Source organism: Scylla paramamosain, chromosome 45, assembly GCF_035594125.1.
Source record: "Scylla paramamosain isolate STU-SP2022 chromosome 45, ASM3559412v1, whole genome shotgun sequence".
Taxonomy (NCBI): domain Eukaryota; kingdom Metazoa; phylum Arthropoda; class Malacostraca; order Decapoda; family Portunidae; genus Scylla; species Scylla paramamosain.
The window spans coordinates 9,042,697-9,057,751 of NC_087195.1; the positions used below are offsets into that span (position 1 = coordinate 9,042,697).

Below are 15,055 nucleotides of genomic sequence, written 5' to 3' on the forward strand. Positions count from 1 at the left end.
ATTCATTAATGATTTTCTAAACCAAATTTTTTGTCCTATCCACTCCTACGCTGATGATACTACCCTGCACTTTTCCACGTCTTTTCCTAGACGTCCAACCCTTCAGGAGGTAAACATATCACGCAGGGAAGCCACAGAACGCTTGACTTCTGATCTTTCTAAAATTTCTGATTGGGGCACAGCAAACTTGGTATTGTTCAATGCCTCAAAAACTCAATTCCTCCATCTATCAACTCGACACAACCTTCCAGACAACTATCCCCTCTTCTTCAATGACTCTCAACGGTCACCCTTTTCTACACTGAACATCCTCGGTCTGTCCTTTACTTATAATCTGAACTGGAAACTCATCTCTAGCTAAAACAACTTCTATGAAGTTAGGCGTTTAGAGACGTCTCCGCCAGTTTTTCTCACGCCCCCAGCTGCTAACTCTGTACAAGGGCCTTATCCGTCCACGTATGGAGTATGCTTCACATGTCTGGGGGGGTTCCACTCATACTGCTCTTCTAGACAGGGTGGAATCAAAAGCTTTTCGTCTCATCAACTCCTCTCCTCTAACTGACTGTCTTCAGCCTCTCTCTCACCGCCGCAATGTTGCATATCTAGCTGTCTTCTACCGCTATTTTCACGCTATTTTCTTTCTCTCACCCCTATTCTGTCCACCTCTCTAACGCAAGAGTTAACCAGTATTCTCAATCATTCATCCCTTTCTCTGGTAAACTCTGGAACTCCCTGCCTGCTTCTGTATTTCCACCTTCGTATGACTTGAATTCCTTGAAGAGGGACGTTTCAAGACACTTATTCATCAATTTTTGAGTACTGCTTTGACCCTTATATGGGACTGGCATTTTAGTGGGCATATTTTTTATTGGATTTTTGTTGCCCTTGGCCAGTGTCCCTCCTGCATAAAAAAAAAAAAAAAAATGTAGCGTGATGACCAGAAACATTCAACATCTACACAAATTCATTAGTCACAAAATTGGAGTTAGACTGTGTATCTAAGACTGCGTATACTAAAATCTCCGAGTTACTAGATGAGTGACGTAACATGACAGGTAGCGCCATCGTTGTTACACGGCTGTTCGTTTTGGTCTCAGAAATGAAGTATGTAGCAAGATTAACATTGTCAGCAGTAGCAGCAGTAGCAGCAGAGTCACCTTGTGGCTGCAAACTGTAGTCATGAAGTAACGTTGGGTGTCTCCTTGAACATACAGCACAAACGTGCCTGTTCCTGCATTCCTTACTAATATGCCCAGAAGCCAAACAACCAAAGCACATGTGCTTATCACGAATGCCCTTCTGTCTCCTAAGGACATGTTATTGAAAACAGTGCAGTTAGTAACCTTGTGTCCATTGCCACATACAGTACAACCCTTATATCCCACTTGTGATGGTTGATTCGGTTATGTGGGAGTTCCTGACTGAACTGACTGCACCTGTCCTTGAACACAAGGGTCATGCTTAGTCCACTGTGGCTTCCTTGCATTGGAATGATGTATGACCAGCCCAAAATGCATGGTTGGCAATTAAGGCTTTGCCTTTAATGAACTCCGAAAATGTACCAAAATCCGGCAAAGATGCACTTTCTACAGTTTTTTCAATCCACTTATTTACTAACCAGGCAGGCAACTTGTTTAAGATTTTCTTATTCTCAAATTCATCACAAAATGTTTAATAAGTTATAAGACTTTTTTGCAACACATTTGAGCCAAAAAGTCCAAAAACCGCTGGAGTGCTTTACTATCTCTCACCAATTTTTTGGCCAGTTTTCTAGTTTCCTGCGAAAAGCAGAAGCAGCAAGAGAGGGATTTCTAAATATGTCTTCGAGTATTTTGAGTGCTGCATCATAGGAAGTCTTACCAGGACAAATAAATAAAGCTTCTATCGCACTCTGCGCCTCTCCTGCCGTATACTGTTTGAGGTAAAACATCTTTTCATCATACCCAATGTTGTGTTTACCTACCAAAGTATTAAAAGATGCCTTCCACATAGGATAAGTGTCAGGTTTACCACAAAAAACATCCGGTTGAGGTACTGGAGCTAATTTAACATAAGACAAACTACTCCTCTCAGGTACACGATTCCCATTAAAAGTGGCACCATCAGTAGAAGCGCTCTTTATATATTCACGAACACCTTGTAATCCATCAATATAATTACATGGCACGTCATTAAAATATTTGCCACTAGCCATTAAGTCAGACTCGTCAGTAAGGTCACTGTGATAGGCGTCATGTGCTACCGTGAAATCATGGAACACTCCTTTAATCAAGTCAAACTTCTGAACGACATCATTGTAAGCATCATTAACAACGATTCTTCTCAGCTCATTAACTCGCTTTGTAACATGTGTTTTCTTGATGGTACGAGTTTTGCGTAAATCCTCCATTAACGACATGGTACTCAAGTCAATAAACACCTTTTAACTAATAACAGTTACACTTGCCTCATGCACCTGTAGTCCGTAGCAATTCCTCAGTAGCCAACTCACTCTTTATGTTGAGTGGCAACAACTTTGGAAGAGGGAGTTAGGTGATGAGTGCGTGGGGATCCCAGTGTGGCGTTGAAGGATGAACACCACTGCGGCGGTCAAGGTTCCATGGATATACATCATCGTCGGTCGCTAAATGTTCACTGTTGTTGTACCTGCCCAGGATGTCAATATAGCCCGACTGCCCTCACTTTCTCCATTGAGTAGCATGAACTGCAAGTTTGTTACAATATTTAATTCATGAAACAAGTAAACAAGTAGTTGTAGGTACAACACAATTGATAATAAATACATTTTGGCTGGCACTTTGCAAGTATAACATTAAACAATGCACGTAATTATAAATACACAAATTCAGTAAAAGCACACACCTTTTATTACTGAGACATCAAATAGAGTGGTAGATGAGTGGAACGGACTCAGTAATCATGTAGTTAGTACTAGGACACTAGAGAGCTTTAAGAGAAGATTAGACAAGTTTATGGATGGGGATAACAGATGGAAATAGGTAGGTGTGTTTCATACAGGGACTGCCACGTGTAAGCCTGGTCGCTTCTTGCAGCTTCCCTTATTTCTTATGATCTATGTTCTTATGTAATTACCAAAATCACTTATTAATATGCCAAATGTCCATAATAATAATAATGATACCATTATACATTATACCCATACAATGCATGTGCCAAATAAAAATTTCAATAGTAATGATAGTAGGATGATCATACTAAACAATGGAGTGATACTTGATACTTAAATTATACATCAACGCATACATGAATCCAGTCACATATGTATATATACCGTAGTGACTGGCTAGCCGGCTAGCCACTCCACGCTAATCTTCGTGGGCTCCCAACATGCTAAGCTTCCCGGGTGTGGGACCGGCCAAACTCAAAGTCAGGTCAGCAGTTGGTCTCGCCTAGACTCTCGCGCCTGCCACCCGCGGCCGCTCCCCCGGGAATTGTTGTAAAACTACAATAAACCCAAGACTGTGCTCTGTGTTTGGCTCCGTGTCCTTGGCGTAGAGAGTACAACAGTTTGTGACCCCGGAGTGACGCCGTGACACGCGATGGCAACCACATGCGACATGCGTGACGTTCCCGTCTTAACGCCTGACGTGGCCACATATTTTCCTCACCTCGAAGCGGTTTGGGATGGTGTCGTCATACTGTCCCCACTGACCCAGACCACTGTGTGGCGTTGTTCGTTATGCGCCCAAGACACTGACCCCTGACCCCACTGACGCAGATATGTAGAGTTGTTCTTTATGTGCCCAAGACACTGCCCCCAATGATCCAACGTTGTTCGTTATGTGTCTTCCTCACTTGCCTCCATGTTCTCCCAGTGCAAAAATAAGGTTCTGTCCAATATTATATTACTTTTAAAATAAACACTTACTTTAAAATAAAGTACACTTAAAAGGTAATCTATAATTTTTTTATAAGACCAGCCTTCTACACAAACATAAGAATCTCCTGTCCCGGGAAGAAAGCCCTCTCTCCGAGTATCAGCGACATCTGGAAAGTCCCATCCTCATCGCGACAGCGGAAAAGATATCGCTCCCGCAGCTCCACTAGACTGCGACACTTCACTAAAAAGTGTCGCACTGTAAGGGGAACTAAACAGTCATCACAGAATAGTTGGGTTTCCCGGGACATGAGGTAATCATGAGTGAGACATGTGTGACCCGTCTGGAGATGGACCAGTGCACTCTCTGAGCTGCGCCCTTGCACACGGACATACGTCCATGGGCGGAAATTAAAAGAAGTTATTTCACTCATCTTAGTGGAGGCAACCACATCTCCACACCTGCCCTGCTAACTGGCAAGAACTGCCACCCTTATGCTGAAGTATAAATCATGAAAGGGAATGGGGGCGGAAGGAGCAACCCGAGTTGCCGCCTCTTTAGCCAGCCTATCGGCCTTCTCATTACCATGGACTCCCACATGTGCGCGTACCCAACAAAATGTTATGTGATATCCTAAGCGCTGAAGCAGGTGAATCCACTACAAAAAAAAAAAAAGATAAGATTAGGGTGGGAGAGAGGAAGTAAAATAGTGCAGTGCAGACAACACACTAAAGGAGTCACTAAAAATAGTAAAACTTAAAACCGATAAAATAAAAATTATTTTTAGAGCAAGAATAATGGTAGATAACTCGGAAGGCTACCGTCTCGATGGAAGAAAGGGAATATAACACTATATTCCACTCCTGCATCAGACTTTGAGCAATCTATGTAGACAGGGACGGAGCAAGATTGTGTCGAGTGTTCCAAAAATAAACCATGAGACTCGTTCTGTCATAATACGTTTTTATTATTAACAACAGGAGGGCAGATCGGTACCCACGAAAACTGCCAGTACCCGACCCTTAGAAGGCGATGGAGGCAAATGGAGGTGTAGGGTATATCAAACTCGGTCATGGCAGACTTCACCCAATATCTCAAAGGCTTAGGGAAACTAGGGCGAACATCATACAAGGGAGAACGTGCATCATAAGAAACTGTTGTACAAGTGACAGACTCAGAAAGGGGGTGAATTCGATACCAACACCTCAATACTAGAGGCTGACAGAGTAGGTCCAATGGCAGGACACCAGCATCCACCACTAAACTAGGGATGAGCGGAACGCACAAGTTGCCAGGCGAATACCAGCGTGATGCACCGAATCCAACACACGGAACTGAACATTAGTAGCTGACGAATAGATTTCACAACCGTACTCTAATTTAGAAGGAATAAGAGTTCGGTACAGGGCTAGGACGGTCTGTCTGTCAGCGCCACAAGATGTAAGAGCCAAAACTCTTAGAAGTGAAAGTACCTTCTTGCATGCTGCCTTGATATAACGAAGGTGGGGTACCCAATTCAGCCAATTGTCAAATAAAAGTCCCAGGAAACGTGTTTCTTCCACACAAGAGATCCTTCTATCGTACAGATACAAGTCTGGGTCAGGGTGAACATCACGAAGGCGGCAAAAAAGCATGACCACAGTCTTTGAAGACGAGAAACGAAATCCCTGAGTCGCGGCCCACTGAAATATCTATCTATTGAGTGCCACCTGCAGCTTCCTCTCATTCAATGGCATCCGAGCTCCAGAAAAGGAGATAGACAAGTCATCGACATATAAACTACCAAAAACTCCTTCCGGAAGTACACCAATGACACTATTTATAGCTACAGCGAAAAATGCGACACTAAGTATACCTCCTTGTGGGACGCCATCTTGAAGTGGCCATACTCCTGACAGATCGCCACCAACCCATACCCGTAAAAAAAAAAAAAAAAAAAAAAACGACTAGATAAAAAACTGTTGTATTTTTTTTTCTAATGTAGGGGAACATTGGCCAAGGATATTAAAAAAAAAAAAAAAAAAAAAAAGATAGAAAGCCCACTGAGATGCCGGTCCCAGGACAGGGTCCGAAGAGGTACTCAAAAATTGAAGGATAGGTGGCTTGAAGCCTTCCTATTGAACAAACTTGCTTGTCAAAGACAAAAATCGTGTTACATAGTGTAATAAACTATGAATATGAAGTGGTCTTGGCAAAGAGAATGGCGTTAATAAGCATAATAAGATATCAACAGGAAATATATTTTGCCATCGTTTAATTAAAGAAAATTAGTCTAAACTGTTCTTCATATTTCTCATAAATCTTATTCTTTTTTTTATATGAAAGTACTGGAAATCACAAAAAAAAAGAATATATATATATATATATATATATATATATATATATATATATATATATATATATATATATATATATATATATATATATATATATATATAAATCAATCAATCAATCAATAAATAAATAAAGGAAACGTGCTCGTCTTATCAATTAATTTGTCTAATGAAGTAATTCGATGAAATTGGCATGGTATTTTACCACACTCTAATTCCAGGAAATTGACCCTTAAGGCGCACTTTTATTTCACACAAACTTCATACCATCATTACAATTATATAAAAAAATAATAAATAAATAAATAAATAAATAAATAAATAAATAAATAAATAAATAAATAAATAAAAAACAATAAACTGGAAAAAATGGTCTTACTTTATCTAAATATGAGGTTATAATAAAAGAGAAGCTATCGGCGTCAGCAAAGTGAAAGATGGAAAAACGGGGTGAGGGTTACATTCGTGCGGTGCCTTCCCAGGACATGCGACGAGACCTCTCACACTTTAAAACAACTTAACGGTACCGCTTGTATGAAGAAGGAATCTTTCGTGTGAAGGATTTGCTTAACAATACAGCTATGAAACGAAAAACGCCATACGTTCCACTCTGGGTTAGTGGGATCAGTACCTCATTTACATTAAGAATATTCAAATCCCAGGCTACTTAATTATGTTTTTAATTAGTTGTTAGTTTTCTTTTTCCTTTTTTTTTAATTTTAACAATACTTCTTATCTGTTACTTTTATGTTTGATTTTAACACAACCAGTATTTTTATACATTTTATAATCCGGAGCCATTTTTATGCAAAAGGGCCACTGGCCATGGACCAAAAAAAAAAAAAAAAAAACACTTATTGCCAATTCCCATACAAATGTCAGATAAAATTATAAATAAAAAAAAATAAATAAAAACGAGCACAATTATCTTGAAAACTCCCACTTGAAAGAGTCCAAGTCATAGGGAGGAGGAAATACAAAAGCAGGCAGGGAGTTCCAGAGTTTACCGAAGAAAAAGGAATGAATGATTGAGGATACCAGTTAACTCTTGCATTAAGGAGGTGAACAGAATAGAGATGAAAAAAAGGAAGAAAGTCTTCTGCAGTGAGACCGCGGGAGGAGGGGAGGCATGTAGTTAGCAAGATCAGAGCAGTTAGCGTGAAAATAGCGGTAGAAGAAAGCAAGAGATGTAACACTGCGGAGATGAAAAAGAGGCTAAAGATAGTGAGTTTAAGGAGAGGAGTTGATAAGACGAAAAGCTTTTAATTCCACCCTGTCTGAAATATTGGTATGAGTGGAATGAGTAGTTGTAGCTCCATGATTCTTTTTTTTTTTTTTTCCTTTTTATCACTTCACTTCACTTGCTTTGAGCGTAAAGTGGAGAGGGAGATGAGGGATAGTTTAGGATGCAGGCTCTCCCTGGAAATGTTTTCCCGGTAATACCTTTTCAGGTAACCCTAGCTGGTCAGTCACAAGCGTTCAAAGTTTTGTCAAGGTTTCTCTACGAGTCCTCTTCATATTTTGTACCACTGCAGCTAATATAAGAACCTTCTACAATTATTGAGTGTTTCTGTGATCACTCTTGGACTAATAGAGATCATCCACAAATAATCGAACACATTAGACTACAAGTTTAGGCTTTAATCAACACATAACATAGTTTAAGAATTATGTAAGGATATTTAAATAAACCTCCAATAATAAAGAAAATGTCATTATCAACATCAGTACCATTTAGGAACATCTCCATATATATATATATATATATATATATATATATATATATATATATATATATATATATATATATGTGTGTGATAGGTACCAATGCATGTCGAGAAGTAAATCCTAACATGCTTCTCCTCCTGTTATCTTGGCCACTTAACGAACAACATCAGATATCTGGGTAAGTGGGATCAGTGCCTTGGGTATGAAGCGAACAAACTCAAACGTACTGTTCTAGATCAGTGGGGTCAATTCCCCTTCACTTGAACCCAATACATTCAAATAACTTCCACCTTAATTTATAGGACTTCAATGGTCGCTGAGAAGTCCCATTTCATTTTATATGTACTTTGTTTAGAGTATGTTAATAGGTGTTTACCATAAAACAATTTTATTATACTCAAACTTTTACTTTAACCGTTCTGAACCTTATTGCAGCATCACCATTTGACTATATTGCGTTTTATTTATTTATTTATTTTTTCTCTCTCTCTTCTAGTAAGAAGCCACCGGCCAAGAAAAAAAAAAAAAGAGAGAGAGAGAGAGAGAGAGAGAGAGAGAGAGAGAGAGAGAGAGAGAGAGAGAGAGAGAGAGAGAGAGAGAGAGAGAGAGAGAGAGAAAGGGCTCACTTAATTGCCAGTTCCCAGAACAATGCTAATTAAAATGTTCAAATAGCAGATAGCAAGTGTCTTTAAACCTCCCTCTTGAAATAATTTATGTCATCATAGGAAGGAGGAAATATAGAAATAGGCAACGAGTACCAGAGTTTACCAGAGAAAGGGATGAATGATTGATAATATTGGTTAACACTTGCATTAGAGAGGTGGATAAAATAGGGGTGATACTAAGGAGAAAGTCTTGTGCAGCGAGGCCGCGGGAGAAGGGCAGGCATGTAGTTAGCAAGATCAGAAGAGCAGTTAGTATAAAAATAACGATAGGAGATAGCAAGAGACATAACAGTGCGGCGATGAGAGAGAGGCTGAAGACACTAGGTTAGATGATAAGAGTTGATAAGACGAAAAGCTTTTGATTTCACGTTGTCTAAAAGAGTGATATGAGGGAAACCCCCCTCCCCCATCCCTCATACATGTGACGCATACTTCACACGTGGACGAATAAGGCCCCATGTACAGAAAAGCTGGCGGAAACGACTCAGAATACCTAGCTTCATGTAGGCTGTTTTGTCTAAAGATGATATGTGAAGTTTCCAGTTTAGATTATAAGTAAAAGACGGACCAAGGATTTTCAGTGTAGAAGGGAACAGCTGAGTGTCACTGAAGAAGAAAGGATAGTTATCTGGAATATTGTGTCAAACTGATAGATGGAAGAATTTCGTTTTTGAGGCATTGAACAATAATTTTACTTTGCCCAAATATTAATTTTTCGAAAGATCAAAAGTCCGGAGTTCTGTGGCGTTCCTGTGTGATTTCTTTGCTTCCATCAGTGTAAAAGTCCATAGCACAAGAATTTTATCTTAGATCATTGATGAATAACAGGAAGAATGGGGGTGATAGGACAGCTCCCTGAGGAGCACCACTGTTAACTGACTTAGGAGAAGAATATTGACAGTCTACCAGAGCAACAATAAAACGATCAGAGAGAAGACTTGAGATCAAGTTACAGAGAAATGGATAGAAGCCATAGCAGGATAGTTTGGAAATCAAATCGTTGTGCCACAATCTATGAAAAGCTTTTGATATGTCTAAGGCGACTATAAATATTTCACCAAAATTCTTAAAAGAGGATGACGAATACTCAGCAAGGAAAGCCAGATCACCAATACAACGGACTCGAAGGAACCTATACTGGCGATCAGATATAATGTGAAATGATAGTCGTTTAAGAATCATCCTGATGATGATGGATTTAAAAAAATAGAGAGGCATGTAATTAAAGCAATAGGATGGTATTTTGAGGAATTAGAGCGGTCACCCTTTAGGAACAGGCCTAATATAGGCAAACTTTCAGCAAAAAGGAAAGTAGATGTTGATAGACAGAGTTGAAAGAGTTTGACTAGGCAAAGTGCAAGCACATAAGCACAGTTTTGGAGAAGAATAGGATGTACCCCATCAAGTCCATAAGCGTTCGGAGGGTTAAGGCCAGCGAGGGCATAGAAAACATCATTGAGAAGGATCTTGATGGGTAGAATGAAGTAGTCAGTGTGTGAAGGAGAGGGAGGAACAGGCCCTGAATCATTCAAGGTAGAATTTTTTTGCAAAGGTTTGAGCAAAGAGTTCAGCTTCTATAAATGGATCATGTGGAAGTAGTACCATCACATTGAAATAAAGTAGGGAAAGACGAAGAAGCAAAATTATTGAAGATTGGCTAAGTGCCAGAAATCATGAGAGGAGTTAGACCTTAAAAGATATTGACGCCTTCTGTTTATGAACGAGTTTTTGTCCAGTTGGAGAACAAAGTTGACATAAATCCGGGCAGAAATATGAAGCGCAAGAGATTTAGTGGGCCACCTTTCTATCATGTATGACAACAGGTTATGTTAAATTAAGGTTTGGAAGGTTTAGATTGAGAGAAAACTTGAGGAATGTACGCCTCTATGCCAGACACTTTATATCTCCTATGTTATGCTCTCAGCGCACATAAACAGATCACTGCCACGGAAGCAGTAGTAATTCCAAAGAAAATCAGAATAATACTTCAGGTCCCCCAGTTAGCACAGACAAAACGTCAGAGGCACCTCTGCTTTAGGGGATCCTGAGGAGGGATTGGAGAGATAACACAAAATACAGATATTAGGTTGCGATCGGAGGAGCACAACGGAGAAGATGGTGACAGCATAAGCAAAAGGATTAGTGGTTAGGAAAAGGTCAAGAATGTTGTGCGTATCTTCGAGATGGTAAAAAATATGAATAGGGTTTTGCATAGTTTGCCCTAGGTCGTGGATGATAGCAATGTTACAGGCTAGTCCACCATGATGGTCAGTGACGGGAGGAGTAAGCCAAAGCTGGTGGTGAACATTAAGGTCTCCAGGAATCTCCGCAAAAGGGAAGAGTGTGAGGATGTACCCCATCTTATAATCTCTTTTTTTGTCAGAGGAGTTTGGAGAGAGGTATACAGCACAGATAAATCTAGTGTGAGAGTGACTCTATAGCTGTAGCAAGATAATGGAAAATTTGAAAGATCAAGTGCGTGGGCACGAGATTAGCCAAATTAAGTCCTTGCGCGCATAGATGCAACATCCAGTTTTGGATTGCAAATGAGAATAGAGAAAGTAAGAAGGAATAGATAAGGGGTTACTGACTGTTGCCTCGTACACCTGTATTTCAGTGAGGAAAAAATTATATTTTGTAGAGGAGAGGTGGTGTTCTGCAGACCAAAAATTAGATCTAAAGCCGTGAATGTTGTAGTTAATGAAGAAAAACAAGTTGAGGGCGTCAAGATACTTAAGGATGATACCAGAACAGCAGTCAGACATGTGGACATTTTTCGTCTGCTCCACAGACGGGGACTGCGAGTCACCATACTGATATTTTTGAGTGAAGGATGTGCTTGTAATTAGTTTTATGTAGCTTTGTGTGAAAGGAGAAAGTTGTCGGTGCTCTAAGTTTTTTTTTTTTCTTTATCAATCACACACCCTCCTCCATCTCCCCACGTCTTCAACGATGCCCTCATATTTTTCCCTATTCTTCCTCCTATTACTCGAACTGTTTTTTTAGTGTCACTTATCCTTGCCTCATCTTCCACTTTTCTTTCCTTCGTTCACTTTCTCCTTACTTTCATCATTATCACCATATTTTTTTTTATTATTTTTTTCTTTTTTTGCTCGTCTTCGTAGGTGTCCCCTTCCTGCTCTACAGGGTAGTGGAGTTGCTGAAGGTGGGAATGGTGTTTAGGTCGAAGATTGCATATCCCAGCGTGTTGATGAGAAAGACAGTAACGATGATGCAAACAATGTTCATAACTATCCCAGCACGTATCTATAAGAGGAGAGATGTTTCGGTTAATGATGATGAGAATGTATTTTGACATATGTCAGGATATCTGTTGATATATGAAAGTGTTAGCCTACTTAACATCGGTGGTAAATAACAAACCTCCCTCTACAAACCATAACACTCGTTCTCATTCCAGAGGCAGACAGAACGATGGCATTCCCAGGAGTAGCGACTGGAAGCATGAAGGCGTATGCGCAGCAGGCGGTAGCAGGGATCAGCAGATAAAGTGGGTGTACCTGAATTGCTAAAGCCTGTATAAAAAATAAATAAATAAATAAATAAATAAATAAATAATAATAATAACGAATAGATAAATAAACTAATTAAATAGCAGTAATAATAATAATAATAATAATAATAATAATAATAATAATAATAATAATAATAATAATAATAATAATAATAACAAATAAAAATAATAAAAAAATATGAACGTGAACGTAACAAACAGAATCTTGTCCTCATCATTTTGATCTTTATCAGCTGATCATCTGTCTTCATCAAGTCTTGTTGTCTGAATTATGGAAATATTCAAAGGCATGTATGGAATTCAGAAACAAATATGAAGAGACGGAAACAAAGTGAGAAATATAAAGATAAAGAATGTAAAGGAAATATGGGAGGTGAGAGAAGACAGACTAGCTCTTACCTCTAGTTTCCCTCTTCCTCACCCCCTCCCCCTCTAACACAAATCTTTATGATTTTTTTCCATTAGTCAGCAAGCATTTATTTTTTTCATTCAATCCTATCGAATCTGATTTCTCTACTCATTTATTCACTACTTAATCCGCGTTATTTATATTCTTTATAGGCTGTGTACTAAATTGAATAACTGAACAAGTCTCCAACCTCTCTCTTGGCCTCACCAGGTTCGCTAACATAGGTAGCAGGATGGAGGCCGTAGCGGTATTCGAGGCAAACTCCGTCATTCCACCGGCCATTAAACACACCAGCACCACCAACGCTTCTTTCGGGAGATCTTTAAGCCTGGTGAGCTGTTGGCTGAAGTAGATGGACAGTCCGGAATGCTTCGCACCCTCCGCTAAGACCAAGCCACCTCCCAGCAGGATCACGATTCCCCAGGGAACCTTTTTGTGCACTGCTTCCCAGTTCATGCATCTCTCCACCTGCTTCGCGCCTGGAGCTGTAATGACGAGGGAAAAAAGAAAATGTCAATGGAGAAAGGGGGTAGTGAGGGGGATTCGCATGACAAAATTTATTTATTTTCTCACACTTTCTTTACGCAATACCCATTCCTATTAGTACATAATTATAAGAAGAAAAAAAAAGTGTTTTAGAAGAGAAATAGATGTATGTTTAAAGAGAAGAAATAACACTTTCATCTTTAATTCTTTCCATTTCTCCTTGAGCTCAACATATGATTTTTCAACGATATACATGCGAGGGAAAAAAGAAAATGTCAATGGAGAAAGGGGGTAGTGAGGGGGATTCGCATGACAAAATTTATTTATTTTCTCACACTTTCTTTACGCAATACCCATTCCTATTAGTACATAATTATAAGAAGAAAAAAAAAGTGTTTTAGAAGAGAAATAGATGTATGTTTAAAGAGAAGAAATAACACTTTCATCTTTAATTCTTTCCATTTCTCCTTGAGCTCAACATATGATTTTTCAACGATATACATGCGAAGTTATACTGTGCAAGAGTGCAAGTAAGGGAGGAAATAGAGCCTCTCTCTCTCTCTCTCTCTCTCTCTCTCTCTCTCTCTCTCTCTCTCTCTCTCTCTCTCTCTCTCTCTCTCTCTCTCTCCTGTTTTGTTTATGTATTTATTCCGGAAAAAAAAAGTACTAAAAAATAAAGAGAGGGCAGATGAAATGATATTAAAGAACAGAGACTGATATGAAACAAATTATTCAAGAATGATTGTTTGATAACTTACGTAATGTCTTGAAGTGGAGGGAAGATCATAAGGAGTGAGAGTAAAATGATCTTGATACTGTATTTTTTAAAACAGGTAGATGCATCAGTCTCAGTTAGGTGGGCAGATTATATATTAATAACACCATAAAGAAGAAATTACGTAAAGAATTATCAGTATATTAGTAGCAGCAGAAAGAGGAAATTATGTGATATTGTGCTTTAGTGTTGGAGACGTACCTGGTTTACTCTCAGCTGGGATGCAGAAGAGAAGGAAAACCATGAGCATCACAGGTGTAGCTGCCTTCACATATCTGACGCATCAAGAAAAAGAACGTGAAAATTTTCCTTGCTCAGTTTGTTTTATTTTTTATTTAATTAAATTAATTAATTAATTAATTAATTAGTTTATTTATTTATTTATTCATTTATTTTTTTATTTTATTTATTTATTTACTTTTTTTTTTTTTTTGTCGTATCTCTCTAGTATGGACTCAACAACGCTGAGGTGCTTCTGGCACTACAAATCTGGTAAGTGGGGAGGTGGCGCTAATCTGATTAACTACTTGGTCAAACTTTTTGTCCCATCCATTATTGCGCCAATGCCAATGCCAATTCAGGATGAATTAACAACTTTCTTTTCTTTATTTCCTAATGAGGACAGGTAAATCTTTAGTTGTTCAATGTTATTAGAGTACTACATTTACCCATTCGACAGAACCTCCCAGACAGCTATTCTCTGCTGTGACACAATTACCGCTTCCCCATCTACATCGAACATTCATGAGAAAATGACAAATTTTCTTGGCTTTTTTTTTTTTTCTTATTCAGTAAAGTCAGCTAAAAAATTTCATATCCCATTCCTATGTCCTCGTTTACCCATATCGAAACACAGCCTCATGGGAATTCACTTTCCACTCAGACAGCTTAATGAGAATATGAAAATGAAAAAAAAAAATGAATAAATAAATAAATAAAATTAAATAAATAAATTAAATAAATAAATTAAAAAAAAAAAAAAAAAAAAAAAAAAAACTCAGTTCATTGAAACACATCCTTAATCAAACGAATCTGCTCATCCCATAAAAATACCCTCACAATAGCACACTCATGTACTCCTAAACTATCGCGCACTTAAAGCGGAAAGAGATGCCTGTTATCTCTGACCCACCGCAGATCTCACGGTCCCCGCTACTGCTCTTCCCGCCGTGAGGCCCCCAGTGACGTCTCTCCGCCAGCCTCATTCCCTCCACATAATGGACTCAAGAATAAATAGCCCGTGCTCCCCCCCCCCCTCCACACCATAAAAAAAAAAAAAAAAAAA

General features: G+C 38.9%; 1 protein-coding gene and 1 long non-coding RNA gene across 7 annotated transcripts in view; one reads left to right on the forward strand and one right to left on the reverse strand.

Moving 5' to 3' along the window:
- Positions 1-2,104: 2,104 nt before the first annotated feature.
- Positions 2,105-15,055, reverse strand: part of LOC135094488 (Na(+)/citrate cotransporter-like) — a 57,152-nt gene continuing 44,201 nt past the window's right edge. For 5 of the 6 annotated variants that reach the window (XM_063994613.1, XM_063994617.1, XM_063994616.1 and 2 more), the window contains 4 exons: positions 13,972-14,045; positions 12,717-12,994; positions 11,964-12,101; positions 7,990-11,832 (listed from right to left, as the gene is read on the reverse strand). In XM_063994613.1, the coding sequence (XP_063850683.1) occupies positions 11,707-11,832; positions 11,964-12,101; positions 12,717-12,994; positions 13,972-14,045 (616 nt within the window). In that variant the 3' untranslated portion in view covers positions 7,990-11,706. Of the gene's footprint in view, positions 2,705-7,989; positions 11,833-11,963; positions 12,102-12,716; positions 12,995-13,971; positions 14,046-15,055 lie in introns of those variants that run through there. The other variant, XR_010263841.1, reaches the window with a different exon arrangement.
- LOC135094490 (uncharacterized) lies at positions 11,987-13,093 on the forward strand. Its single transcript, XR_010263843.1, has 2 exons — positions 11,987-12,076; positions 12,720-13,093. It is a non-coding gene; the product is annotated as an uncharacterized LOC135094490 (long non-coding RNA).